This window comes from Pipistrellus kuhlii, unplaced genomic scaffold (assembly GCF_014108245.1).
Source record: "Pipistrellus kuhlii isolate mPipKuh1 unplaced genomic scaffold, mPipKuh1.p scaffold_m20_p_10, whole genome shotgun sequence".
Taxonomy (NCBI): Eukaryota; Metazoa; Chordata; class Mammalia; order Chiroptera; family Vespertilionidae; genus Pipistrellus; species Pipistrellus kuhlii.
The window spans coordinates 40,245,587-40,268,198 of NW_023425405.1; the positions used below are offsets into that span (position 1 = coordinate 40,245,587).

General features: G+C 35.8%; 1 protein-coding gene across 2 annotated transcripts; it reads right to left on the reverse strand.

Moving 5' to 3' along the window:
- Positions 1 to 756: 756 nt before the first annotated feature.
- On the reverse strand, positions 757 to 21,263 carry GTPBP10 (GTP binding protein 10). Of its 2 annotated transcripts, none has more exons than XM_036429496.2 (10): positions 21,129 to 21,263; positions 18,256 to 18,449; positions 14,770 to 14,861; positions 14,136 to 14,280; positions 10,192 to 10,265; positions 9,527 to 9,579; positions 7,660 to 7,767; positions 6,430 to 6,507; positions 3,825 to 3,948; positions 757 to 1,410 (listed from the first exon to the last, which is right to left on the reverse strand). In XM_036429496.2, the coding sequence occupies exons 1-10, from the start codon at positions 21,159 to 21,161 to the stop codon at positions 1,169 to 1,171; spliced, it is 1,143 nt and encodes a 380-aa protein (XP_036285389.1). In that variant the 5' UTR covers positions 21,162 to 21,263; the 3' UTR covers positions 757 to 1,168. The 2 variants fall into 2 exon arrangements, with proteins under 2 accessions (XP_036285389.1, XP_036285390.1); XM_036429497.2 differs by lacking the exon at positions 21,129 to 21,263 and adding an exon at positions 19,988 to 20,265.
- Positions 21,264 to 22,612: the final 1,349 nt, after the last annotated feature.

Genomic DNA, 22,612 nt, shown 5'->3' on the forward strand with positions numbered 1-22,612 from the left:
ACTTATTCAAAATAGACTTACCCAGGCCATGGTATTTTGTAGAAGAGCCATACTCAAGGGGCCAAAGAGCCACATGTGGCTCGCGAGCCACAATTTGCCACTCATGGACTAGGCCATAAAAAAACGAGTCATACACCAATCAGCTCCAAAGTAAGAAAAAATAATCTTATACTTAAAAAAGAAAATGTTCAAACAGTTAAGTGCATGGCTCAGTGGTTGAGAACTGACCCAGGAACCAAGAGGTCACCAGTTCAATTCTGTCAGGGATCATGCTCAGTTTGCAAATTTGATCCCCAGTGAAGGGTGTGCAGGAGGCAGCCAATTTATGATTCTCTCTCCCTCTTTCTGAGATCAATAAAACAAACAAATAAATAAATAAGTTTAAAGTAAATGAAAAGGAAAAGTTTCCAAAAATCTATTTGATTTTTTAATCTATTTGATTTTTGAAATCTATTTGCTGCTGTCAAATATTATCAGTGATCTTTGTTATCACTGAACATTATGTTCAAATTTAGGGTATTTAGATTTTCTTTTTTTTTTTTTTTTAAATATTTTATTGATTTTATACAGAGAGGAAGGGAGAGAGATAGAGAGCTAGAAACATCGATGAGAGAGAGTCATCGATCAGCTGCCTCTTGCACACCCCCTACTGGGGATATGCCCGCAACCAAGGTACATGCCCTTGACCGGAATCGAACCCGGGACCCTTCAGTCCCCAAGCCGACGCTCTATCCATTGAGCCAAACCGGTCCCGGCTAGATTTTCTTAAAATGAGAACTCTTCATAATTGAACCAGGTACATGACAGACTCAAAACAAACAATACCCAGTTGCTCACTTTAATAATATTTGAGAAATCCTTTCATTTATTTTTTTTAAATGATCTCACTAGAGAAATATCAGAGGATTTTATTATAAGTATCATAAAAAAAATCAAGAGGATTTTATTATAAGTAGATTGACTATAAAACTGTAAATTGTCATTTTCAGCTTTCACTTTTTTTAAACTATTGATATATTTAACTATAAACAAGTTAAAAAGATAGGGTTCTCAAATGACAGTATTAGTAATAATAACTGTGGAATACATAATACTCTGTGGAAAAGTTTTCAAATAAACACAATTTCATGTACATATTTAATGGATTTAAATTGTATCCATTCTGGAACTAGTTAACAGCATTTCTTGATAGTGGCTCACTATGAGATACTGTATTAGAAATCTGTAAATTAAGCAACTGTTTCTTATGAAATGCATCATTTTCCTGGTCTGCATGTTCATCCAGAGATTTCCTTATGCAGTTCTTTAATTCGTCAATTCCTTCTCCTGTAATTGCAGAGATGGGGATGATATGTTCGAACTCCATTGTCCTCTTTGGAGTCATCTTATCTTGAAACAAATGCAGAAAATCTGAAACAAAAAAACCACAAAACCACAAAACTGGTTTTCATTGTCTTTGAAGTAAGTCAGACCTATGTTAAAGGTTTGATTTGTGAACCAAGAAACCAAAAACAGCATTTTTTATTCCTTTTTCCTTCTCTTTCTAATATGCTCTCAGAAACCTTGGTTTTTACTAGTGACAATGTTGAGGTTCTTGACACATGGTAGATATTTGCTGGATTAAGATATTTTAAACCAAATTAAGTATAAGTAAAAGAATCACAAAAGATGATTTACTTACAGAAGCAAGTCGCTTTGGGGATATTGAAATTGAGAAAGATATGGGGATGATTCAAGGGGAGAGCATTTCAGATGAGTCTACTCATCACTCCACAGTGGCTGAGAGATGTTCTATTACTTTTTCCTCTCCAAGGCTACCAAGGCAATGGGAAAGAGGGGTGGCATATAATGGGATGGGTCAATACTGATATGAACTGAAAGAAAATGGACAAGCCAATAGGCAGCTTGGTTTCTGAGATTCATCTGCCCTCAAGAAGTCCAGAGAGCCCTAACCAGTTTGGTTCAGTGGATATAGCGTCGGCCTGCGGACAGAAGGGTCCCAGGTTCAATTCTGATCAAGGGCATATACCTTAGTTGCAGGCACATCCCCAGTAGGGGGTGTGCAGGAGGCAGCTGATCGATGTTTCTCTCTCATCCATGTTTCTAACTCTCTATCCCTCTCTCTTCCTATCGATAAAAAGATCAATAACATATATATATATATATATATATATATATATATATATGTATTTATTTATTTATATATATATTTTTTTTTTTTAAAGAAGTCCAGAGACTAAAAACTCAGAAATTTGTTTTTGATGATCCAAAACAGCCACAAACTCTTGAGTAACTGTCTCTTCTGGTACTTCCTCTGAAAATGCCTTCTTCTAGGTCATCTAGCACAGTGTTTCCCAACCTTCTCTCATGATGAGAATCACCTGGTGGAGTTGTTAAAACACAGATTCCTGAATCCCAACTAAGAAGTGCTAAACTAGAATTTTTGAGAACATATAGGTAAAATTGCATACCTAACTTAGTGCTCTGTATATAAAATCTGTCTTAGAGCACTAGTTAAGTATACAGTTTTACCTATATGTTCACAAAAATTCTAGTTTAGCACTTCTTAGTTGGGATTCAGGAATCTGTGTTTTAACAACTCCACCAGGTGATTCTCATCATGAGAGAAGGTTGGGAAACACTGATCTAGCAAACAGATCTAATGATCTCAAAGCAAATGACATTAAGGAATAAAAACTATTTACTAATTCCAGAGAAAATTTACATCCCAAAAATAACTCAAGGACAGCTTCAACATGTAAGTTGCACCAAGGAAATATTTTTGAGCAGAAAAAGAATCTTCTGGTGTTGTCTGCTATTCCTAATAATTTATTTTCCCCAATTTTATTCCAGGGATAAAAACAGAGAAATTAGTACTATTTAAAAACATGTTAGCCACTTACTGTCCTCCCTACATTTTCTCATCTGTGAAATTCTCTTCTGCACGCAGTAAAACAAAAGCATCATCACTGTAGAGCAGAGAGTTCTGCAAAGTTCAGTATTCAAGACAGTGGAGAGTCCCTTTATGTTTTTATTTATTTTTTAAATTGTTTTTTTATTGACTTCAGAGTGAAAAAGGAGAGGGAGAGAAAAATAGAAGAATTGATGAGAGAGAACCATCAATGGGCTGCCTCCGGCATGCCCCCTACTGGGGATTGAGTACACACAACCCAGGCATGTGACCTAACCTGAAATCCAACTACGATTTCCTGGTTCATAGGTTGACACTCAACCACTGAGCAACACCAGCCAACTGGAGAAACCCTTTAAGTTCCTTTATACAAAGTGGTCCATTTAGAAAGAAATTTCAAACAAATAAATCCTTTTGGAGTAACAGCATCTATTTTTCTGTACATAGACATGTACTCAAGTTCTCCTTTGAAGACCCATAGAGCTGACATTGCAAAGACAGATAAAGTACGTCTTTAGAACTATTAGCTGTTTTAAATTTACTGTGTGATAGGGGAATAGAGTTCTAGAACCTGTGAAATACATTAAGATGAAAGATTTACAGGAAGATGCTGACTTTTTCCTCTTCTGATCCAGATAACTTACTAAGGACCCAGTTTAACTTTTACTTCCTCATGAAGCCTAACCTCTTCAGCTCGAATGGTCTTTTACTTTGTCTCCTTTCATCACGCATTCTGAAAGTTGGTATTATTATACATTATGGTGTTATGTAAATGTTTCATATGGTATGGTTTCTGTCATCAAACATACTTTTTTAAAGAGCAGTAACTGTCAGTTTTCTTCTCCACTGATTGTATTACTTGGCGCAAATCAGGTATTCATTACACTGTCATTAAATGAATGAACCAGTTTACCTTTAGGATTCTGGAGTTGGTTCATCAGTTCATGGAATTTATTTTGGGAATCTGGCAAGTCCATTTTATTTACTGCCAGAAGTGCAGGTTTTCCTTGAAGTTCCTCATTGTACAACTCCAACTCCTTTAAATAAAAAAAGAAAGACCAAGTAATTTTGTTAAAATATCTATATAGGTTACGTATTTGTGTGTGTTTTTTTGTTTTGTTTTTTTAAATATATTTTATTGATTTTGTACAGAGAGGAAGGGAGAGAAATAGAGAGTTAGAAACATCAATGAGAGAGAGTCATCGATCAGCTGCCTCTTGCACACCCCCTACTGGGGATATGCCTGCAACCAAGGTACTTGCCCTTGACCGGAATCGAACCCGGGACCCTCCAGTCCCCAAACCAACGCTCTATCCATTGAACCAAACCGGTCTCAGCAGGTTACCTATTTGTTAATATCTTTCTTTACCTGTAGGCCTAGGTAATCTAGAGCCCAGTCACATCTCTGAAATGCAATAAATCCCAACCACCACAAAATCAATTAACAAAGGAAACTCAGAAAAATGTTTAATAGTTAGGTCATGTGTCAATATATTTTGGCTTACATAACATCCTAGAGACAGCTGTGATTTGTATCTTGAGCCAAATACGAATATCTGGAATTCTACTAGGCATATATCGATAGATAAAATTTAGAATTGAATAGAAGAAAATCTTCATGACCAGGAATTAGGCAATAGTTTTTTAGCTATGACACCAAGAAGCATAAGGAAAAGAAAAAATAGACATATGAGACTTAAATTAAATTTAAAATTCTGTATTTCAAAACATACCATAAAGAAAGTGAAAAGGAAACTGGAAGAACAGGAGAAAACATTTGCAAATTGTGTATCTGATAAGAGAATTGAATCAAAAATATAATGAACTCTTACAACTCAACAATAAAAAGACAAATAACCCAATTAAAAAATGCTCAAAGAATCTGAATAGGCATTTCTCCAAAGACAACAAATAGCTAGTAAGCACATGAAAAGACGATCAATATCACCAATCACTAGAAAAATATAAATCAAAACCATAATAAAATATCACTTCATTCCTACTAGGGTGGCTAAAATAAAAAGATAGACAATAACAATTAATATCTAAGCATAGATATTAATGTGGAAAAAGTGGAAACCTAATACATTGCAAGTACAATTATAAAATGGTGCAATGGTGCAGCCACTCTAGATAAAGTTTAGCAGTTCCTCCAAATGTTAAACAGAGAGTTAACATTAACAGAATATACAAAGTCCTGGGGATAAGAAACATCACATAGTGTTAGAGAGAAATCATAGGGCTGGATATAGAATGGAAGAGGGGCAGGCAGAGAAAAATAGACTGTGCTAAGTAAGGAGTCCAACCTTACCAGACCTCACACACCACAGTCAGGTTAGATTTTAACCTAATAGCAATGGGGCACCATTGAAGTATTTTAAGCAGAGAACAAACATCAGATTGGTTCTTGTACAAAGCTCACTCAAGCTGCCTCATAAAAAAATGGATTACAGGGAAATGAGACTGGAAGCAAAGAGACTAGATAGGAGGGACTTACAACATTCTAATGAGAGGGGTTGATGATTAAAACAGTGTGGATGAAAACAAGCAGATAACTTCAGCATAATTTAGGATATATTGGTAGAACTGATAGGGCTTGATACAGGTGGTAAGAAACCTATTCAGGTTTCCTGCTTACATACTCAGTAATGTTCTGGAGGAGGCGGGGGAATTAAAAGGGAAAAAGGGGTCAGTTTTATACATATTAAGTTTAAAAAGTTAATGAGATATGGAATCAAAGATGTCCAAGAGCCCTAGCCGGTTTGGCTCAGTGGAGAGAGAGTCAGCCTGCAGACTAAAGAGTCCCAGGTTTGATTCCGGTCAAAGGCATGTACCTTGGTTGTGGGCACGTCCCCAGTAGGGGGTGTGCAGGAGGCAGCGGATTGATGTTTCTCTTTCATCGATGTTTCTAACTCTCTATCCCTCTCCCTTCCTCTCTGTAAAAAAATCAATAAAAACTATTTTAAAAAAAGATGAACCTATGAACCAGGAGGTCACAGTTCAGGGGATATGCCTGGGTTGTAGGCTCGATCCCAGGTGGGGTGTGCAGGAGGCAACCAGTCAATGATTCTCTCTCATCACTGATGTTTCTATCTCTCTCTCTCTCTCTCTCTCTCTCTCTCTCTCTCCCGTCCTCTCTGAAATCAAAAAAAAAATTTTTTTTTAAATAGGCAGGAAAGAGCCTAATAGTCTAAGACAGTGGTTGGCAAACTGTGGCTCCCGAATCTCTGTTGACTAATGAGTTTGCCGACCACTGGTCTAAGACGTAAGAATAAAAGTTCAAGCAAGATAAGGTTTGAGAAGTATGCAATAAAGAACGTTTTATTGATTGCAATAGTTTGAGGTGCAGGTTAATACTGAAGAACTGGAGACAGCAAGTTTAGATAATTCTTTATCATCAAAGCTTCAAACAGTAAAGGTGGAATATAATTTATTAAAATTATTGTCATTTCATAGTCTTATGTACCTATATATTAGACTAGATGTAGAATGCAGTAAAAGAGCAACAGAAAACCTACTTTTGTAAGCAGTAATACAGTTTCAAAGGCAGTTCTGTATGGAGTTCGAGAAGAAAGTTGAAATCCAGAAATATCAACCTAAAATAAAATAGAGAAACATATCAGCCTTTAACATAAGATTAGCAACATATTTCTGTTTTACAGTGTTTTATTCTCTCAAGCTAAAAGAAAAAAATTCTCAATCTATACTGTATTGGTAATTTAGTAATTCAAAATAAGAGAGCCCTGGCCAGCACTGCTCAGTGGTTAGAGCACTGGCCTGCACAACAAAGGCTCTCCAGTTTGAGTCCTGGTCAAGGTACCTGGGCTACAAGTTTGATCCCAGCCCTGATTGGGATGCCTGTGGGAGGTAACCAATTGATGTGTCTTTGTCACATCAATGTTTCTCCTCTCTCTCTCTCTCTTTCCTCCCCCATCCCTTCCACTCTCTAAAAAAAAGTCAATGAAAAAAATATCCTCAGGTGAGGATTAACAAAAAAACAAAAGAAAAAACAAGAGAAAGAGAAGTGTCAAGATAACTATAATTATTCTGGTAAAATCACAACCATTAATACAATGAAAAACTAATATAGATAAGACAATTTACATTAATATGAACAGTGTCATAAATGGCTGACTCTTGAACACCTTGGGGGTTAGGGACACCAACACCTATTCCACCCTGCACAGTCAAAAATAAGTGTATAATTTTTTCCTCCCCAAAAACTTGACTACAGTTCCTGGGTACCCTCAGGGGATTGGTTCCAGGACCCATACACAGATACCAAGACCTGTGTATGCTCAAGTCCCGTATATAAAATGGCATAGATTAATGTATACAGTCAGCCCTCAACATTGGTGGACACCCAACACTATGGATCAAAAACAGTACAGGTATTTATAGAAAGAAATCTGCATGTAAGTGGACTTACACAGGTCAAACCCATGTTGTTCGAGAGTCAGCTATGTATAATCTACCACCACCAATAAAATAGGAAAAGGACACTATATAATACAGTACTATGGTGAAAATCTTAAGGAATTAAACCTTGACAAGTATGGACAAACTTTTATCAGATATAGTAAATAACCCCCATATTATAAACAAAGATTACGATATCTGACTCCATTTAAACAGACTTAGTGGAATTACATAAACTACTACTTTATTATAAATATTTAAGAAAACTATTATACATTCATTGATTTTCTTATTCAGTTGAATATTTCATTGATATACATATGACTTACAACAAAAAGCAGTTGTTTCGTTCTTTCTACATGCTTGAGGAATTTGTGGCCCATTCCTTTGTTCTCATGTGCTCCTTCTATTAAACCAGGAAGATCAGCTACCAATATCTAATACAAAGTTAAAAGGTTTGATAAAAAAGATAAATACATGAAAATGGTAAGTAGAATTACATAAAAAAATTTCCATGGTATTTCGAGTATCAACAGGTCTTGACTTGTAATTACCACTGCATCTTTATAAAGCCAAAATACCTTTACAACAAAATGTATTAAGAATAAAAATCTGCCGAAGCTGGTTTGGCTCAGTGGTAGAGCGTCGGTCTGCAGACTGAAAGGTCCCAGGTTCAATTCCAATCAAGGGCATGTACATTGGTTGCGGGCACATCCCCAGTGGGGAGTGTGCAAGAGGCAGCTGGTCAATGTTTTTCTCTCATCAACGTTTCTAACTCTCTCTCTCTCTCCCTTCCTCTCTATAAAAATCAATAAAATATATTTTTTTTAAAATAAATAAAAATCCTTTCTGATCAGAAATTAGAGTCCCATTTTTAATTATTAATCTAACAATCTGGAACTTTAGGGATTAATTTGACAGTTATTAATCACAAAATTCTAGTAAGAATTCCATAAATAACATTGTTTAATGTGAAGTTTCCATAGAATTTCAACTTTCTAAATTCTCAAAGATATTAATTCAGCTAGCATTTACTTAATACAGCTCTGCAGTTTTAAGTTTTAAATTGTACATGTAGTTAATGTTCCTTTTCTATTCCTATTCATAATCTATCAGGAGGACTATTGACTACCTTTAAAGAGTAAAGGATATAGCATCCTTATTTTCCTTTGGAGATGTTAAGCATTATCAGCCATTATCCCACATCTGTGGTTTTCAAACCTCATTGCACACAATGATAAGTTTTATAAATTACAGATGCAAAGGCCCCACAACTAAGAGATCTGGTTTCAAATCTCCAGAATGTAATCTGGCAATTACCAAAAAAGCTGCTACAAACAAATGTGTGCAAGTTTTGTTTGGACATAAATTCTCAACTCATTTGGGCAAATACCAAGGAACACGATTGCTGATCGTACATTACATATTTTTGTTTTAGTGTAATTATAAAAAAGATCTACAGTTCTTCCTTATTAAAGAAAAATAATTTTTAATAGTTAGAAAAGGCCAAAATCCCATTCAACTAAAACTTTTCTAAAGAGAAAGTTGATATAAAACCATTTCCATGAACTTTTAAAACAATGTTTTTAGTTAATGAAACTTAATATCAAACATGGAAGTAAATATGGTTTTGCAATGAGCAAAGAGATTAAGAAAATAAGCCCGGCCATGCAATCCACATATAAGTGAAATCATATATGGGACATAACACTGAAAGCAACAAATGAACAAACAAGAAAAATACACATATAAAAACTCAAAGATATAGACTAAGTAAGCTGGCTACCAGGAGGGGGGTGGGAGGGTGAGGCATAGTAAAGGTTAAAGGGAATCATATATGTGATGATGAAATATGAGTCAAGTTTAGGTGGTGGGCATGTGATGTAATATACAAATGTAGCACTTGAAACCTATATAACTATTAACCAATGTCACCCCAGTAAATTCTTAAAAAATATAAAAAATAATACCTATTTTAAAAAGCCACATTCTTATACAATATTTTACTGATAGTATTCATTATTGACTTGATCACAGTCTCACTATTAAAAACAAAATCTTGCAACTGTCCCTCTCCCCCGTATACCACAGAAACAGTCAAATATAAAGTCCAAGTACCAAAAGCAAGTACTTTCACTTCTAATGAAGTCTGTTACTTTAATTTTTTTACAAGTGTCTTACTTTAAAAATACCCACCTGTTTGAAATCTTTATACATGATTTTTCCAAGTTCAGGCTGTAACGTTGTAACTAACAGAAAAAAATAAAAATAAATAAAGCCTAAAACAAATGGTGATACTCTCAAAACTGTCTTAGCATTATGTGTAAAATAAAAAATATTATTTTTCGGTGAACAAGTTAATTCAGATTAGTTCTCATTTGTCGATATAGAAGGTACATTATCTTTGCTATGTACAATAAACTTGTTAAAGAACAAACAGAGATGTTTATAATATAAACAGTTCAATCTAATTAGTGGGCCTCAAAGTTCCTCTGTTGCACTTGAAGAAGCATGGTGGGTGGGCCAGAATTTAGACTTCCATCACTATGTCAGGTCTAGTCCTTTTACATTCAGTTATCTTCAAGCCTCACCAATTCTGCACTAGCCTCATAAAATCATAACTAAACCAAATAAATAATTATGCAACAGAAAAATAAATACAACGAAGTAAGTAACAAGTACTAGGTACTGCTGAGGGCAGCAGAAGTTTCAAAGGTTAATGGGAAATGCATATATTCTGCCAAGAGATTTCAAACTCATAAGGCTATCCTCAGGGGTTGTCATTTTATTCATACTACAAGAAAGATTAGTTTTTAAAAATTCACCAATACACATTAAAATACAAAACAAATTATACTTACATGCATAATCTGCAACTGCAGGTTTTGCATGAGAAATTTTACTTAGCAAAGAGGATTTTCCAGCATTTGGGAATCTGAAATGAGAAAATGAATTTATACATTGTAACAAATATCATACTATTAATATTGTTTATCTCTGAATTCTTAACATTTAAAAAGCAAATTTCTTGAATGTTTCTGGGATTAAAAGAAGAGTGTTAACTTTAAAATAATCTTGAAAAACTCAAGGAACAAAATATACTTATGAAACAGGTAAAAATAAATTCATGCTAGACACTAAAAATGTTTTAGTATTGTAAATAAATAATTCAAATTATGTAAATAAAACTAGTAAAGCATAGGACAACAAAAAGAAACTAATAAAAATACCTGTAATCTACAATCTCTAGCAAACGCTGATAAAATACTACTTATAAACTATCTAAAAAACCCTTTTATTTTAATTTACTTTTTTTAGAGAGAATATTATTCAACTGTAAAAAGAAGGAAATATTGCCACTGTTGTCAACACAGATGAACCTTGGGGCATTGTGCTAAGTGAAATAATTCAGACCATGAACAACAAATACTATATGATCTCATTTATACATAGAATCTAAATAAACAAAAAATCAAATTCATAGATAGGACATATTAGTGGTTGTTGAAGGTGGGGATGTAGGGTTAGGCAAAATGAGTGAAGGAAGGTCAAAAGATACAAATTTCTAGTTATAACATATATAAGTCATGGACCATATAATATTTAGTATGATGACTATAGTGAATACTACTATATAATATTATATGATACTGTATTATATATTTAAAGGTTGGTAAGAGTAAATGTTAAACTTTCTCATCATAGGAAAAAAAATCCATAACTAGGTGTGGTGATAGATGTTAACTAGACTTATAGTGATCATGTTGTAATATACAAATATTGAATCACTATGTTATACACCTGAAACTGATATATATCATATGTCAATTATATCTGAATAAAAAAATTATTCAACAAATATTTATTGAACATTGACTTGTATCAAGCAATATCAAAGGCACCAAAAAATAGCAATCAATGAGACAAATGTGATCCCTACCTTCACAGAGTTGTCATTCAAATTTGAGAAAGCTCTTACAAAACTCTGCCAAACTTTCAATAGGAATAACAATGTAGTATTTTGCAAATATTAATTCGAATTCTATAAAAATTTATAAGCTCTTAACAGATCTCTTTTAACAATTTTTTTATTAAACATATTTCCATAATAAATTTAGAACCAGAGTATGTGAGGTTTCTTAATGCTTCCCTTGGAAATACAGTATTTTCTTATATTCTGTTAAATCCAGTCTCTTGTAACTATTTGAAAAGTAAATTACAACCTTTTATCCATGATCATCTAGTTGGACTTGCTTATTTTTTCCAATATTCTATTTTCATAATGGTAAAGATGTAAGCATCTACTGTATTTCCAAAAGATCAAAATATGAGAAGAAAAAGGATGGTAATGGTTGAAGAACAGACAGTTGAGATTTTTCTTAAAAAGCACAGAATAAAAAATTTTAGAGGCTGCCGAAACTGGTTTGGCTCAGTGGATAGAGTGTTGGTCTGCGGAATGAAAGGTCCCAGGTTCGATTCTGGTCAAGGGCATGTATCTGGGTTGTGGGCACATCCCCAATAGGAGGTGTGCAAGATGCAGCTGATCGATGACTCTCTCTCATCGATGTTTCTAACTCTCTATCTCTCTCCCTTCCTCTCTATACAAAATCAATAATATATATATATATATATATATATATATATATATATATATATATATATATATATAAATAAATTTTTAGAGGCCGAAATCCGAAATCCAACCTATGTAAAGGTCAGCTTTGACAATAGCAGTCCAAGTGTATGTTATACACCTTTCTTCAAAGGTTCACTTCACTGCTGAGACTAGCTATTGATAAAAGGATTTCTGCTTATGCTGGTATTGACAGTAGTAACTTTTTAAGAATAGCTACCTAACTTAAAAGCACTAGAAAAATGTTAAGCATTATGCTTAAGAATTATGATATGCTAATTATTTACTGTAATTCCAAGCCCACTTCTGAACAGCTTAGAATTTCACTACAGTGGCCTCTTATCAGATGGCAATATAATGATCATGACAGCAGTTACCATTCATTCACAGAGCATTCATAAATCCAAAGCATGTGCTGTACTGCAAATGCAATATCTTACCAACATCTTCTGATGAGAACTCCCCATTCACTATTAAGATGAGGGAACAAAAACTTAGACAGTATAACGTATCCAAGAGTAGCTAGTTAGCCTCCCGAGGACTGGAGATTCTGACACAAATAGTCTCACTTGAGTCCCCTACGCCCACCCAACTTTTACTACTCAGCCCTGCTGGGCTTTTCTTAGTCTGTAAAAGTGTCTTCATGGAACTTGAAACCCATTTTTCTACCAAATGAGAAAGTGAATGGCTGGATTCTCAGCCGTATCCATAAAACCCTATTAAACTGGTAATTTTGAAAAATATATAGTATTACAGAGCCTATGACTCATAAACCTCAAACTATGTTTTATTGGGGGGAAAATTACATGTGAATGGCAAGATTGAATGCCAGGATCACATCTTTCCCTGTTACGACTTCAGCAGGAACGGGGCCTCTGTGAACTCCAAGTCACTGCTGGTAAGACCTTGATGAGCATGGAAAGAGGAGAGACTCACAGTGAAGAGTCTGGTAAAGAAGCAGTGAGATGGTTGGAGAGGAAGCTGAACAGAGCTTAGAGAGAACCTATGGGAAGGCAAGGAATGGAATGGCAGTTTGGTACTCGATGGCAGCAGTTTTACTACCTTTTGCTTAGGGCTTTTATTGACCACTGTGTAATGCTGTAATAGGGCCAGGAAAAGGAAAAGGAGAGAGAGAGAGAGAGAGAGAGAGAGAGAGAGAGAGAGAGAGAGAGAGAGAGAGAGAGAGAGGGAGGGAGGGAGGGAGGGAGGGAGGGAGGGAGGGAGGGAGGGAGGGAGGGAGGGAGGGAGGGAGGGAGGGAGGGAGGGAGGGGAAATGCAAAGAGCTAAAGTTTTTCCTTTCTTTATCTTACAATCTAGCTTTCTCCAGTTGGTTGAGTGTAAGCACCCAAAACCCAAAGCTAAACAGCATTGTTTTGACGAAAACACAGGAGGTTGGTGGAAGAGGATAACATTGTAAGGTTGTCTACAGTACTGAGAGTGGACAAATCCTGAGCAGAGCATAAAGGAGGGGAAAACAGTTATTGCAAGATCCAACTGGTACTCAACAGTGTGTAAGTCTGATGGTTGGGACTGTCTGTACAGCCTTGAGCCATCAGATTAATGGTACATCAATACCTTTGTTAAGGCTTGGCTCAGTGGATAGAGTGTCAGCCTTCAGGAATGGAGGGTCCTGGGTTTAATTCCAGTCAAGAGCATATGCCCGGGTGGCAGGTTCAATCCCCAGCAAGGGGCATGCAGGAGGAAGCCAATCAATAATTCACTCTCATCATTGATGTTTCTCTCTCTCCTTCCCCCTCCCTTCCTCTCTGAAATCAATAAAAATATACTTTAAAAGAAGAATATCTTAATAATTTTCCCTTCTTTTTATACTTTTAAAAGCGTGGGTTGTTCAGATTTCTATTTTATTCCTTAATATCTGGTTACATTGTTTTGCTTTCTTATATTACTGCTTTTGATTGATCTTTTTCTTTATTCATTACTAACATTTCACTAGCCTATTCAACTGTTATGATCTTTGATATATGAATAGTCAATATGAAACTCTGATGACATTGTGAAAATAACTACATTTAACAGCATATTCTCTAAGTATACCAACAATGCACAAATTCCATAATAGAGAAATAATGCTGGCCCCAAATTACAATTAATGTTTATTTCTATTCATGAACTATCTGGAAATATAAAAATAAAGATATGACTGATACTTACCCCACTAGACCTACATCAGCTATAAGTTTTAGATCAAGGTGAATTATTCGTCTCTGACCTTTCAATGGTAAGAAATTTGTAAGGAATTTACCACCAAGTCCTCCTTCAGCTACCAAAATTCTGTCTTGTTCTTTATTGAGTTCTCCTTAAAAGAGAGATAAGGACACTTAGAACCAAGATTAGTAAGTGAAGCTAATCCACTAATGACATTTTTCTTTCAGAAACAGATACCAGAAATTTCTATTAAAAGCTTGACCCTGGCCTGGCCAGAGTGACTCACTAGTTGAGCATCGACCTGTGAACGAGAAGGGGTGGTTCAATTCTCTCTCTCTCCCCCTCTCATTTCCTCTCTGAAATCAATTAAAAAAAAAAAAAAAAAAAGCTTGACCCTGGAAAATACTTTTGTATGCAGTTGAAAGAGATTAGTTTATGTTTTAAAAACAAGTTAAATATTCTTACATCTTTAAAATAATCTGAAATCTAGCAGTTAATTTTGAACAGTCTTTACATACATTTTAAAAGTTCTTTAATATAAGAACTTCACTTAATTAGCAGTTAATGTTTAAAAAAAACCTCAAGAGGCGCTATTCCCCACAACTCCCAAACACAACTTTAGAATCTAAAGTACACTTACCTATAATTTTACCATTTTCATCAGTTACTGAAATACCCACAGGTGCAGGAATTTCACAATCTTTTCCTTTGCAGCCTTTCAGTGCACTAACACTACAAAATAAAAAAAAATAAAAAAAAACAGATAGATAGATAGATAGATAAACAAATAAGTAAATACATAAAGCTAAGATAAAATAAGGAAACCCCACAAAATGAAATGGCTTATGCTTCAAGGAAATATAATGGCCTATAAAGAAGACTGGCAAAAAAAAAGAAAGAAGAAGAAGAAGAAGACTGGCAACCAACTCTTCTGATGTAGATGTTAAATGGCCAATAATAAAGGAAAAGTAAAATTATCCCTAGTTATTTATTTGCATTTTAGACTATCATATCCCAATAAAAATAATATTAAGTAATAATTTAAGTTACCAAGCTAACCACCAAAAGTCATTACAAATCATAATAAATTAATGTATTATACACCTGAAATGCACACAAATAAATTAGAATATTAGTTGGCAAACTCATTAGTCAACAGAGCCAAATATCAACAGTACAACAATTGAAATTTCTTTTGAGAGCCAAATTTTTTAAACAAATTTCTTCTAACGCCACTTCTTCAAAATAGACTCGCCAAGGCTGTGGTATTTTGTAGAAGAGCCACATTTAAGGGGCCAAAAAGCCGCATGTGGCTCTGCGAGCCATAGTTTGCCGACCACTGAACTAGAAAAAGAAAAATCAATTGAATAACAAAACTTTTAAAAAACTGACCTCAACTGAGAGTACTTTAATTATAGGGGGTTCATCTAGCTGCTCATGAGAGAATAAACTGCTACAAACTTGTAACTAATAAATTCACTTCTGAGAATTTATCCTAAAAGAAAATAATTGAACAAACATGTAAACTACTATAAATACATGAATGTGTATTAACATTGAATATAACAGTAAAAAAATCATTACATAAATAGATGAATGACAAAATAATATTATTTCCAATACTATAATACTCTGCAGCCATAGTAAAAACAGCATAGAAAAAAAAGTTAAGTGAAAACAGGTTGCAAAATATTGTCCTCTCATTTTTGTACCCCTAACTATCTACATACACACAAGATTACATTTGTGTAAACACACAGAAAAGTCTAAGAAAAGGTTAATTCAGGTTATTTCTGAAATTATAGGTGACCTTTTATAAAACCTTTTTATTCCTAAACACCACGAGGTCAGAATCCCCACACCCACACACATGTGTAAGCTCTCTCATTCATGTGACTTGTCAGTTACAATTTTTCATTTTTCAGGTCTTTGATTAATGTCTGCTCTCCCACTACACGACAGTAACTTGCAGAAGGAGAGACCATAATAGTTTAGATCATCATTGTATCCTATCCATCTAGTATAGTGATTAGTACATAGTGGATACTCAATTAACATTAGTTGAATGAATTGGGTTGACAGTAATGGGTGAATTAGAAATATAGTAAAGAAAGATTTAATAAAACACTTCTCTTATTGGGATGTATGTTGCAATTTTTAGAATGTAGAGGCAAGATTTAACTTCATTCTTATTCGTTACCATTGGTGAACTTTCTATTAAATATCTTATTAAAAACACTGACACTCAAATTTCAGAATAACATTGGAGTTTTTTAAATAGTTGAAATAGTATTTGATAATGTTCATAGTTGAGCAAGCATAAACCAGTTTACTGGGAGGTGATTTCATGATGAACAAAAGTAGTCTGATTTTTAGTGGACATGTTATTAAATATGTGAAATTAAAATCTTATTCAATTATCTATATTTTGGAAGTAGTGTTTAAACCAAGACTTAAAGGGAAATAGGACTTTGCCAGACAAGGCAGAAAAGAATCTGTTGGCCAATCAAATATATATGTATATTTATATGTGTGTATATACACACACACACATACTGGATTAGGAAGGAACAAGCTGTTTGGAGAAATAACAGCTATTTCTAGTATAACACTACTACAAGTACGGTAACATGTTGTGAACTAAAGACACTGTAGTCCAGATCATGAAGAGACAGATATGCTCTGTTGGAATGTCTGAAGATTACTTTAGGGAACATTGAAGGATTTTAAGTAGGCAAGTGATATTAACAAGATGATGTTTTAGAAAAATCACTCTAGGAGTAACTAGATAAAGGATGGATTGAAGGTGATGAATAAGACTGGAGACAGGAGACCAAATTGGAGAATATTGCAATATTTTATAAATAATGACTGTCTGAATTAAAGTCTGGCCTGTACCTATCTTCCTCTATATTCTGTGTTTTCTGCATTCCAGGCACGCTGGTCTTCTTTTAGTGTCTTATACAGCTAATTGTCTTCTATCCCTGGGCCTTTGTTCATGTTACCTTTTCTGCAATGCTTTTTTCTCCCCTTCATCCAGCTGGTTACTATTAATCCTTTAGATCTGAGCCTCTCTGTTCTAAAAATTCAACACACAATGCAGTAAGAAATATGTTCTATTTAAATCTCTCTTAACATTTAAACATTGTATACCATCTTTAAGTATACCACTGATCTAAACACTTTAAAATAACATTCTGTATTCAAAGCTTACTGAATTCTAACAAATATAAGGCTCTCAAAATTTGTCCTACAAAACAGTCTCATAAAACAAAATGCTCAAAAGAAATTTAAAGGATTTCTCCAAAGATTTATTTACAAGCAGGGGTGCTGCTGCATATTTTGGGCAGGATAATTTGAGGTTGTTTTTGTTGTTGGGAGTGTCTGTTAGGGTGTTTAGTATCCCAGCCTCTCTCCTTTACTTTTATCCAACCCCAAGTAAGTGTCACATTTCATCATTTGGAACTATGACAAATAAACATATCAAAACAGAAAGGGGGAAAAAAAAAATCTAGCTGTTATACCAATACCTCCTATGGAATAACAGAATAAGATAGGCCTGAGGAATCATAGCCTGCAATTTAATGGAAGCTTTAAGAATTTTTTCTTCATTTTCTTTATAACAAAAGAAAAAATTCTTCTCATATTTTAAGGCCAACATAGTATGTTCCACAGAAAAAACAACACTAATGAAAAATAAAGAAAGAAAAAAAACAGAAGCAAAAGGGAAAACATAGAAGAGATATCAGTGAAACAGGCTCTAAATTTTCAGCATGCCTGGAAGACGCTGGTGGAACTACTGATGGGATGGAGTAGCTTAGTTGAGATTTGAGAAAAGTTTCCGAAAAGAAGAAAACAGTGAGAATTCACTTTCTGTTTCTACAGAGGAAGTGCAAACAAATATAAACAGACATTGGGAGAAGAAAAGGATAAAAAATGCTCCAAAACATTTCTTACTAGCTATCTTTTACCTTTACTAGAGTTGAGACAAATGAAGATTTTTGCTCAGTTACAAATACAGCATATAATTTACTTCAAATCACTTAACTACAACTTTATCTTTTAATTTTTTTCCTTCTGGGAGGGATTACTTTCATAAAATCAAAGTCATTCAATAAATACTCACCGACTGTTTGCTCCCTCTCCAGCCACAAACCGTTTCTGAGGATATTTCTCTTTAAGTTGTTTTAAGGTCATTTTTTGGTGGGCTACAACCCAGACGTCACCACCTTTCCCACCTTCTCCCCCTAAGCGAGGGAAACCCATTCCACCACTTCCTCCCCTGGTGAAGAGTCTAAGGTTATCAATGAATTTTCCATACTGAAAAAGAGAGAGAAAGAGAACAATTGTACTCCAAACGCGCTTACCAATAAGAACTACTTTCTATTAATAGTTATTTGTTGCCACTAAAATGCCTAAAAAAGTAAAAAAGTGCTTCCTGGATGCAAAATTTAAAGTCTTTTCTCAGTTCATCTCCTATCTGACCTCCTCTTCCCATTTAACTCTTAAAACCTTTATCTCTCCCTCCCCCTTATCAACTGTTGTCCCACCTACCCTCAAGGTCTCTGACACTGGTCCACTTTTCCAACAAGACTGTCTCCCTGGGTGATTCCAGCCTGTACCAGTAACTACCACCTAGGTGAGATAGTCTCTATGTCTACTGGAAATCACCAAGATGTAAGCTAGAGCAACTGAGAACAAGATCTGTATTTACCTTACATTAGAGACCCCTCAAATATGTAACTTGTTCTTGGGTATTGAAAGGATAAGTCATCTCAAATACATGTTACTATGACAGAACCAAACTTTTTCTTAAGTCAAGTCTGTTCCTCCAATGTTTTCAAATAATGGGAACATAGTTTACCACTCATGGAGACTACATATGAGAATCTTTGATTATACCTGCTCCTTTTCCCAAAGCCCTAGCTCTTTCCTTCCTGGTATAAACTGCCCTAGTACCTTAACTGTTACATTAGCTCCTAACTGGCCTATCAGGGTCTAGTCACTCCTTCCTCAACCCATTCTGCATCTTGCTGACTGAGCTATTTTCCCAAAAATGGATCTCTAAGCATGTTTCTCCCTTATCTAAAAACTATTCAAGGGTTTTTGTGTGCCTGTGTATGTTTTGCTGTTTATGAATTAAAGTCTACAATTCTCAGTACTGCCCTAGGCAGTTTCGCTCAGTAGATAAGAGCGCCAGCCTGTGGACTGAAGGGTCCCAGGTTTGATTCTGATCAAGAGCACACATGCCAGAGTTGTGGGCTCAATCCCCAATGTAGGGTGTGCAGGAGGCAGCCAATCAATGAGTCTCAATAAAAATATATTAAAATCCATAAAAATATATTAAAAAAATAAAATGCTCAATACTATATTCAAAACTCTTAACCTACCCTCAGTTCATTTCCATTCGTTCAACCCCTATGCTCTTCCTCTTTTGCTCTGTACTACTAGCTATACTTTCACACCTCCATGCCACTCTGCTCATGCTTCTCCTCTACTTCTGTCATTTGTTCCTTTCTACCATAAACCCACCTGAATGCCATTTGCTGATGTCTTTTCTTAATTCCTTCAATCAACACTTATCAACTTTGCCCACCTCTTAGTCACTTGATTATACCTCTGTTGGTATTAGTACACTTTCTGAAATCTTATACAGCATTGAGTATTTACTTTTGTTTCCCTGACTAAATCAAGACCTTCTTGCAGGTAAAGAGCCTATGTATTAACTCTCAGACTATCAAGATTTCTTACAGAGTAATTTCTTAAATTAATAATCTTCACATCTTTTGTCATCTAAGGTAGTTGCAACTATCGAAAACATCTGTAAACCTTTTGCAAAATACATCTATTCAGATGACCTTTCTGATATACTCTGGAGGAGGGGAGGGGAGGCTAGGTCAAGCCAGGACATCTAGCAAAAGCTCTCTTGCTGATGCTAATGCAGTTCAGACCTGAGATTAAGTTGCATGGGGTCATAGCAAAGAATCAAAGTGCAGGGACTCATTTAAGTATGCAAATGTATTCATAAAACAAAGTGTTGTAAGAGAATAGAGTGGAAGAAGTATATAAAAGATAAACTTGAGGGCCAACCAAAGCATTTTTCTCTGGACGTGAACTTATGCTGCGGTTCTGGAGAGACTAGGTCAGAAATGCATCACCTGGAAGTGAAGAATTAGATTCCAATTGCAAGTGACACTGATTGGAAGTGACTTTTTATGGCAGTAAGGTTACACAAGTTAATAACTGATCCACAACAAAATGCAGTAGTTTGTGCATTTTTACTGCTTTAGATTGAACATATTCAAAGACTTAGAACCCAACCTTAAAAGAAATAGCCAATCTCATCGTTAGTAATAAGGTAATACCCAAACTACAATGCTGGTTAGTTTCAAAAAGCATTACTAGTACGGCTCTCAAAAAGGCTTTTAAGTTTGAAGCAACTTTACATTTTTTACAGTTTGCTTTTAAAACCGACACTACACAAAAGATGACCTAAATTTCTTGCAAGAAGGCAAGCCTATTATTACATATTTTCATTTTTCTCTCTCTCCCTTCCTCTCTGATAAGAATGCACCTACCTGCTAGCACTGATGAAAAGTGTCTTTAGAAAGCTCCTAAGAACAATGCACTGAAGATAAAATGTACACGTAAACGGCCTTAGGACTACGAATACTATTTCTTAGAAGTACACGATCTGAGCCAAAAGCAAAAGACAAACCTACACTCCACGTACATGGTATTGCAGGTCTGAAAGCAGGCATAAGCCCCAGCTCCTCATCCCACGTCACACAACTCCCCAGAAGAACCTCAGACCGGGTCCCCCAACCACCGTCTCCACCGAGCAGGGGAGACACACCCCCGCCCCCGGGCCACCCCGAGAGAAGACGACGGAAGAAAAACTAGCAGCAGAGAGACCCCCAAACAGGAAGAGGGGTTTGGGAGAGGAGGACCAGAGCCCCAGCCCTGGGCCATCAGGCGCAGGGGGCGCCAGTCACGGACCTTCCTGTACAAGGCGCAACCGCAGCGCACCATCGCCGCGACCCGCCGGCGCCGGCACCGGCTCCCGCAGAACGTGTCTGCGCCGAATCCCCGCGCAGCCTTTCTACGTCATCGCCGGGCGCCGACGGTGTTTCTCCGGCGGGAGAGCCGCATGCGCCCTCAGCTGCACCTGCACAGGGAGCGGCGCGTGCGCGGTGGGGTGCGCGCTGCGGAAAGGGGGGCGGTGTTCTGGTTGATGGAAAAGCAGCTCAGAGCTGTTAGGCAGGGTCAGCCCGGCCGTGTGGCCCAGTGGGTGAGCCTCGGCCCAGGAACCAGGAGGTCAGGTTCAATTCCTGGACGGAGCACAGGACCTGGTTGCGGGCTTCATCCCCAGAAAGGGGCGTGCCGGGTGTAGAACAATGCGTGTCATCATTGTTTCTATGTCTGTATCCCTCGCCCTTCCTCTCTCTAAAAAAAAAAAAAAAAAAAATTAAAGTATGTTTTTTAAAAAGATATTTCCTTGTGAAAGATATATTTTGTATGATGGTAAACTGTTTGTCAACAGACGAAAATGAAAATTGTCAAACCTGATTCTCTTCTTTGTAGATCATCTAAATTGATTTTGTGTCTTCTTACCCTGTCAATTAGATCCCCACTTTTTGTCTAAATCATGCTCTGGTTCTGTTGGTCCATAACTAGGTTAGAAACAGCAAAGGTAAAGTCTGTCATCAATTTCACACCCCTCTCTCTGGTGTTCATTAGTTTCCTAGAAGTGACAGGATCTGCTCCTCCACACCAAAAACTCATTTTCCAGGGCCCTCAAGGGAACCCGGTCTTCCTTAGGCATCTTTAGTTTCCTCTTTCTTTACTCTCATATCAAAACTCAGCCAGCCCCTACTTTATTTTGAGGACATTAGCAAGGACTATAATTTTTGTTATGAACATTATAGGTTAGCAAGCAGTAATCATTAAATTGGATTACTAGTAGTTATTAACAAAATGCTTCCTCCACATTTCATCTTCCAGAGCCATCTCAAAAGACAAAATGTTGAAATAATAGGTGTGTTTTTTAGTATTCATAACCTCCCTTTTATGCATCCCCCTTCTCTTCTTTATAATTACTTCTTCTTACTATAGGTACTAAGTACCTCCCTGCCTTCTTCTGACAGTTCCCATTGAAACGGAATCTTAGGCATGGATTTGATACCTGTATTTTACTAGCTGGCATGACTTTTAAGTCAGTGTGTTAATTCTTTCAGAGCCTTTACTTTTTTATTTTTTATATCTACTAAAACAATTTCAAGCTATATTGTAGGAGATCCTTCAGTGTAGGAAATATTGTATATGGAAACAGAGGAGGCTTCTTGATATCACTGATATAATAGAATATCACAGCTGACTTTGCTTCTATAAGACTCATTATAACCTAATTATTTTATTGATTCTATAACTTAATTGTCATCAAACTTCACTAGCTTTCATATACAAAGAAAATAATATAACCC

Coding starts and splice junctions, on each gene's coding strand:
- GTPBP10 (XM_036429496.2), bottom strand. CDS start 21,161: ATGGTGCGCTGCGGTTGCGCCTTGTACAGGAAG. Junction 9,580..10,191: donor TGCAGTTGCAGATTATGCAT/GTAAGTATAATT, acceptor TTTTTCTGTTAG/TTACAACGTTACAGCCTGAA. Junction 7,768..9,526: donor TGTATAAAGATTTCAAACAG/GTGGGTATTTTT, acceptor ACTTTGTATTAG/ATATTGGTAGCTGATCTTCC.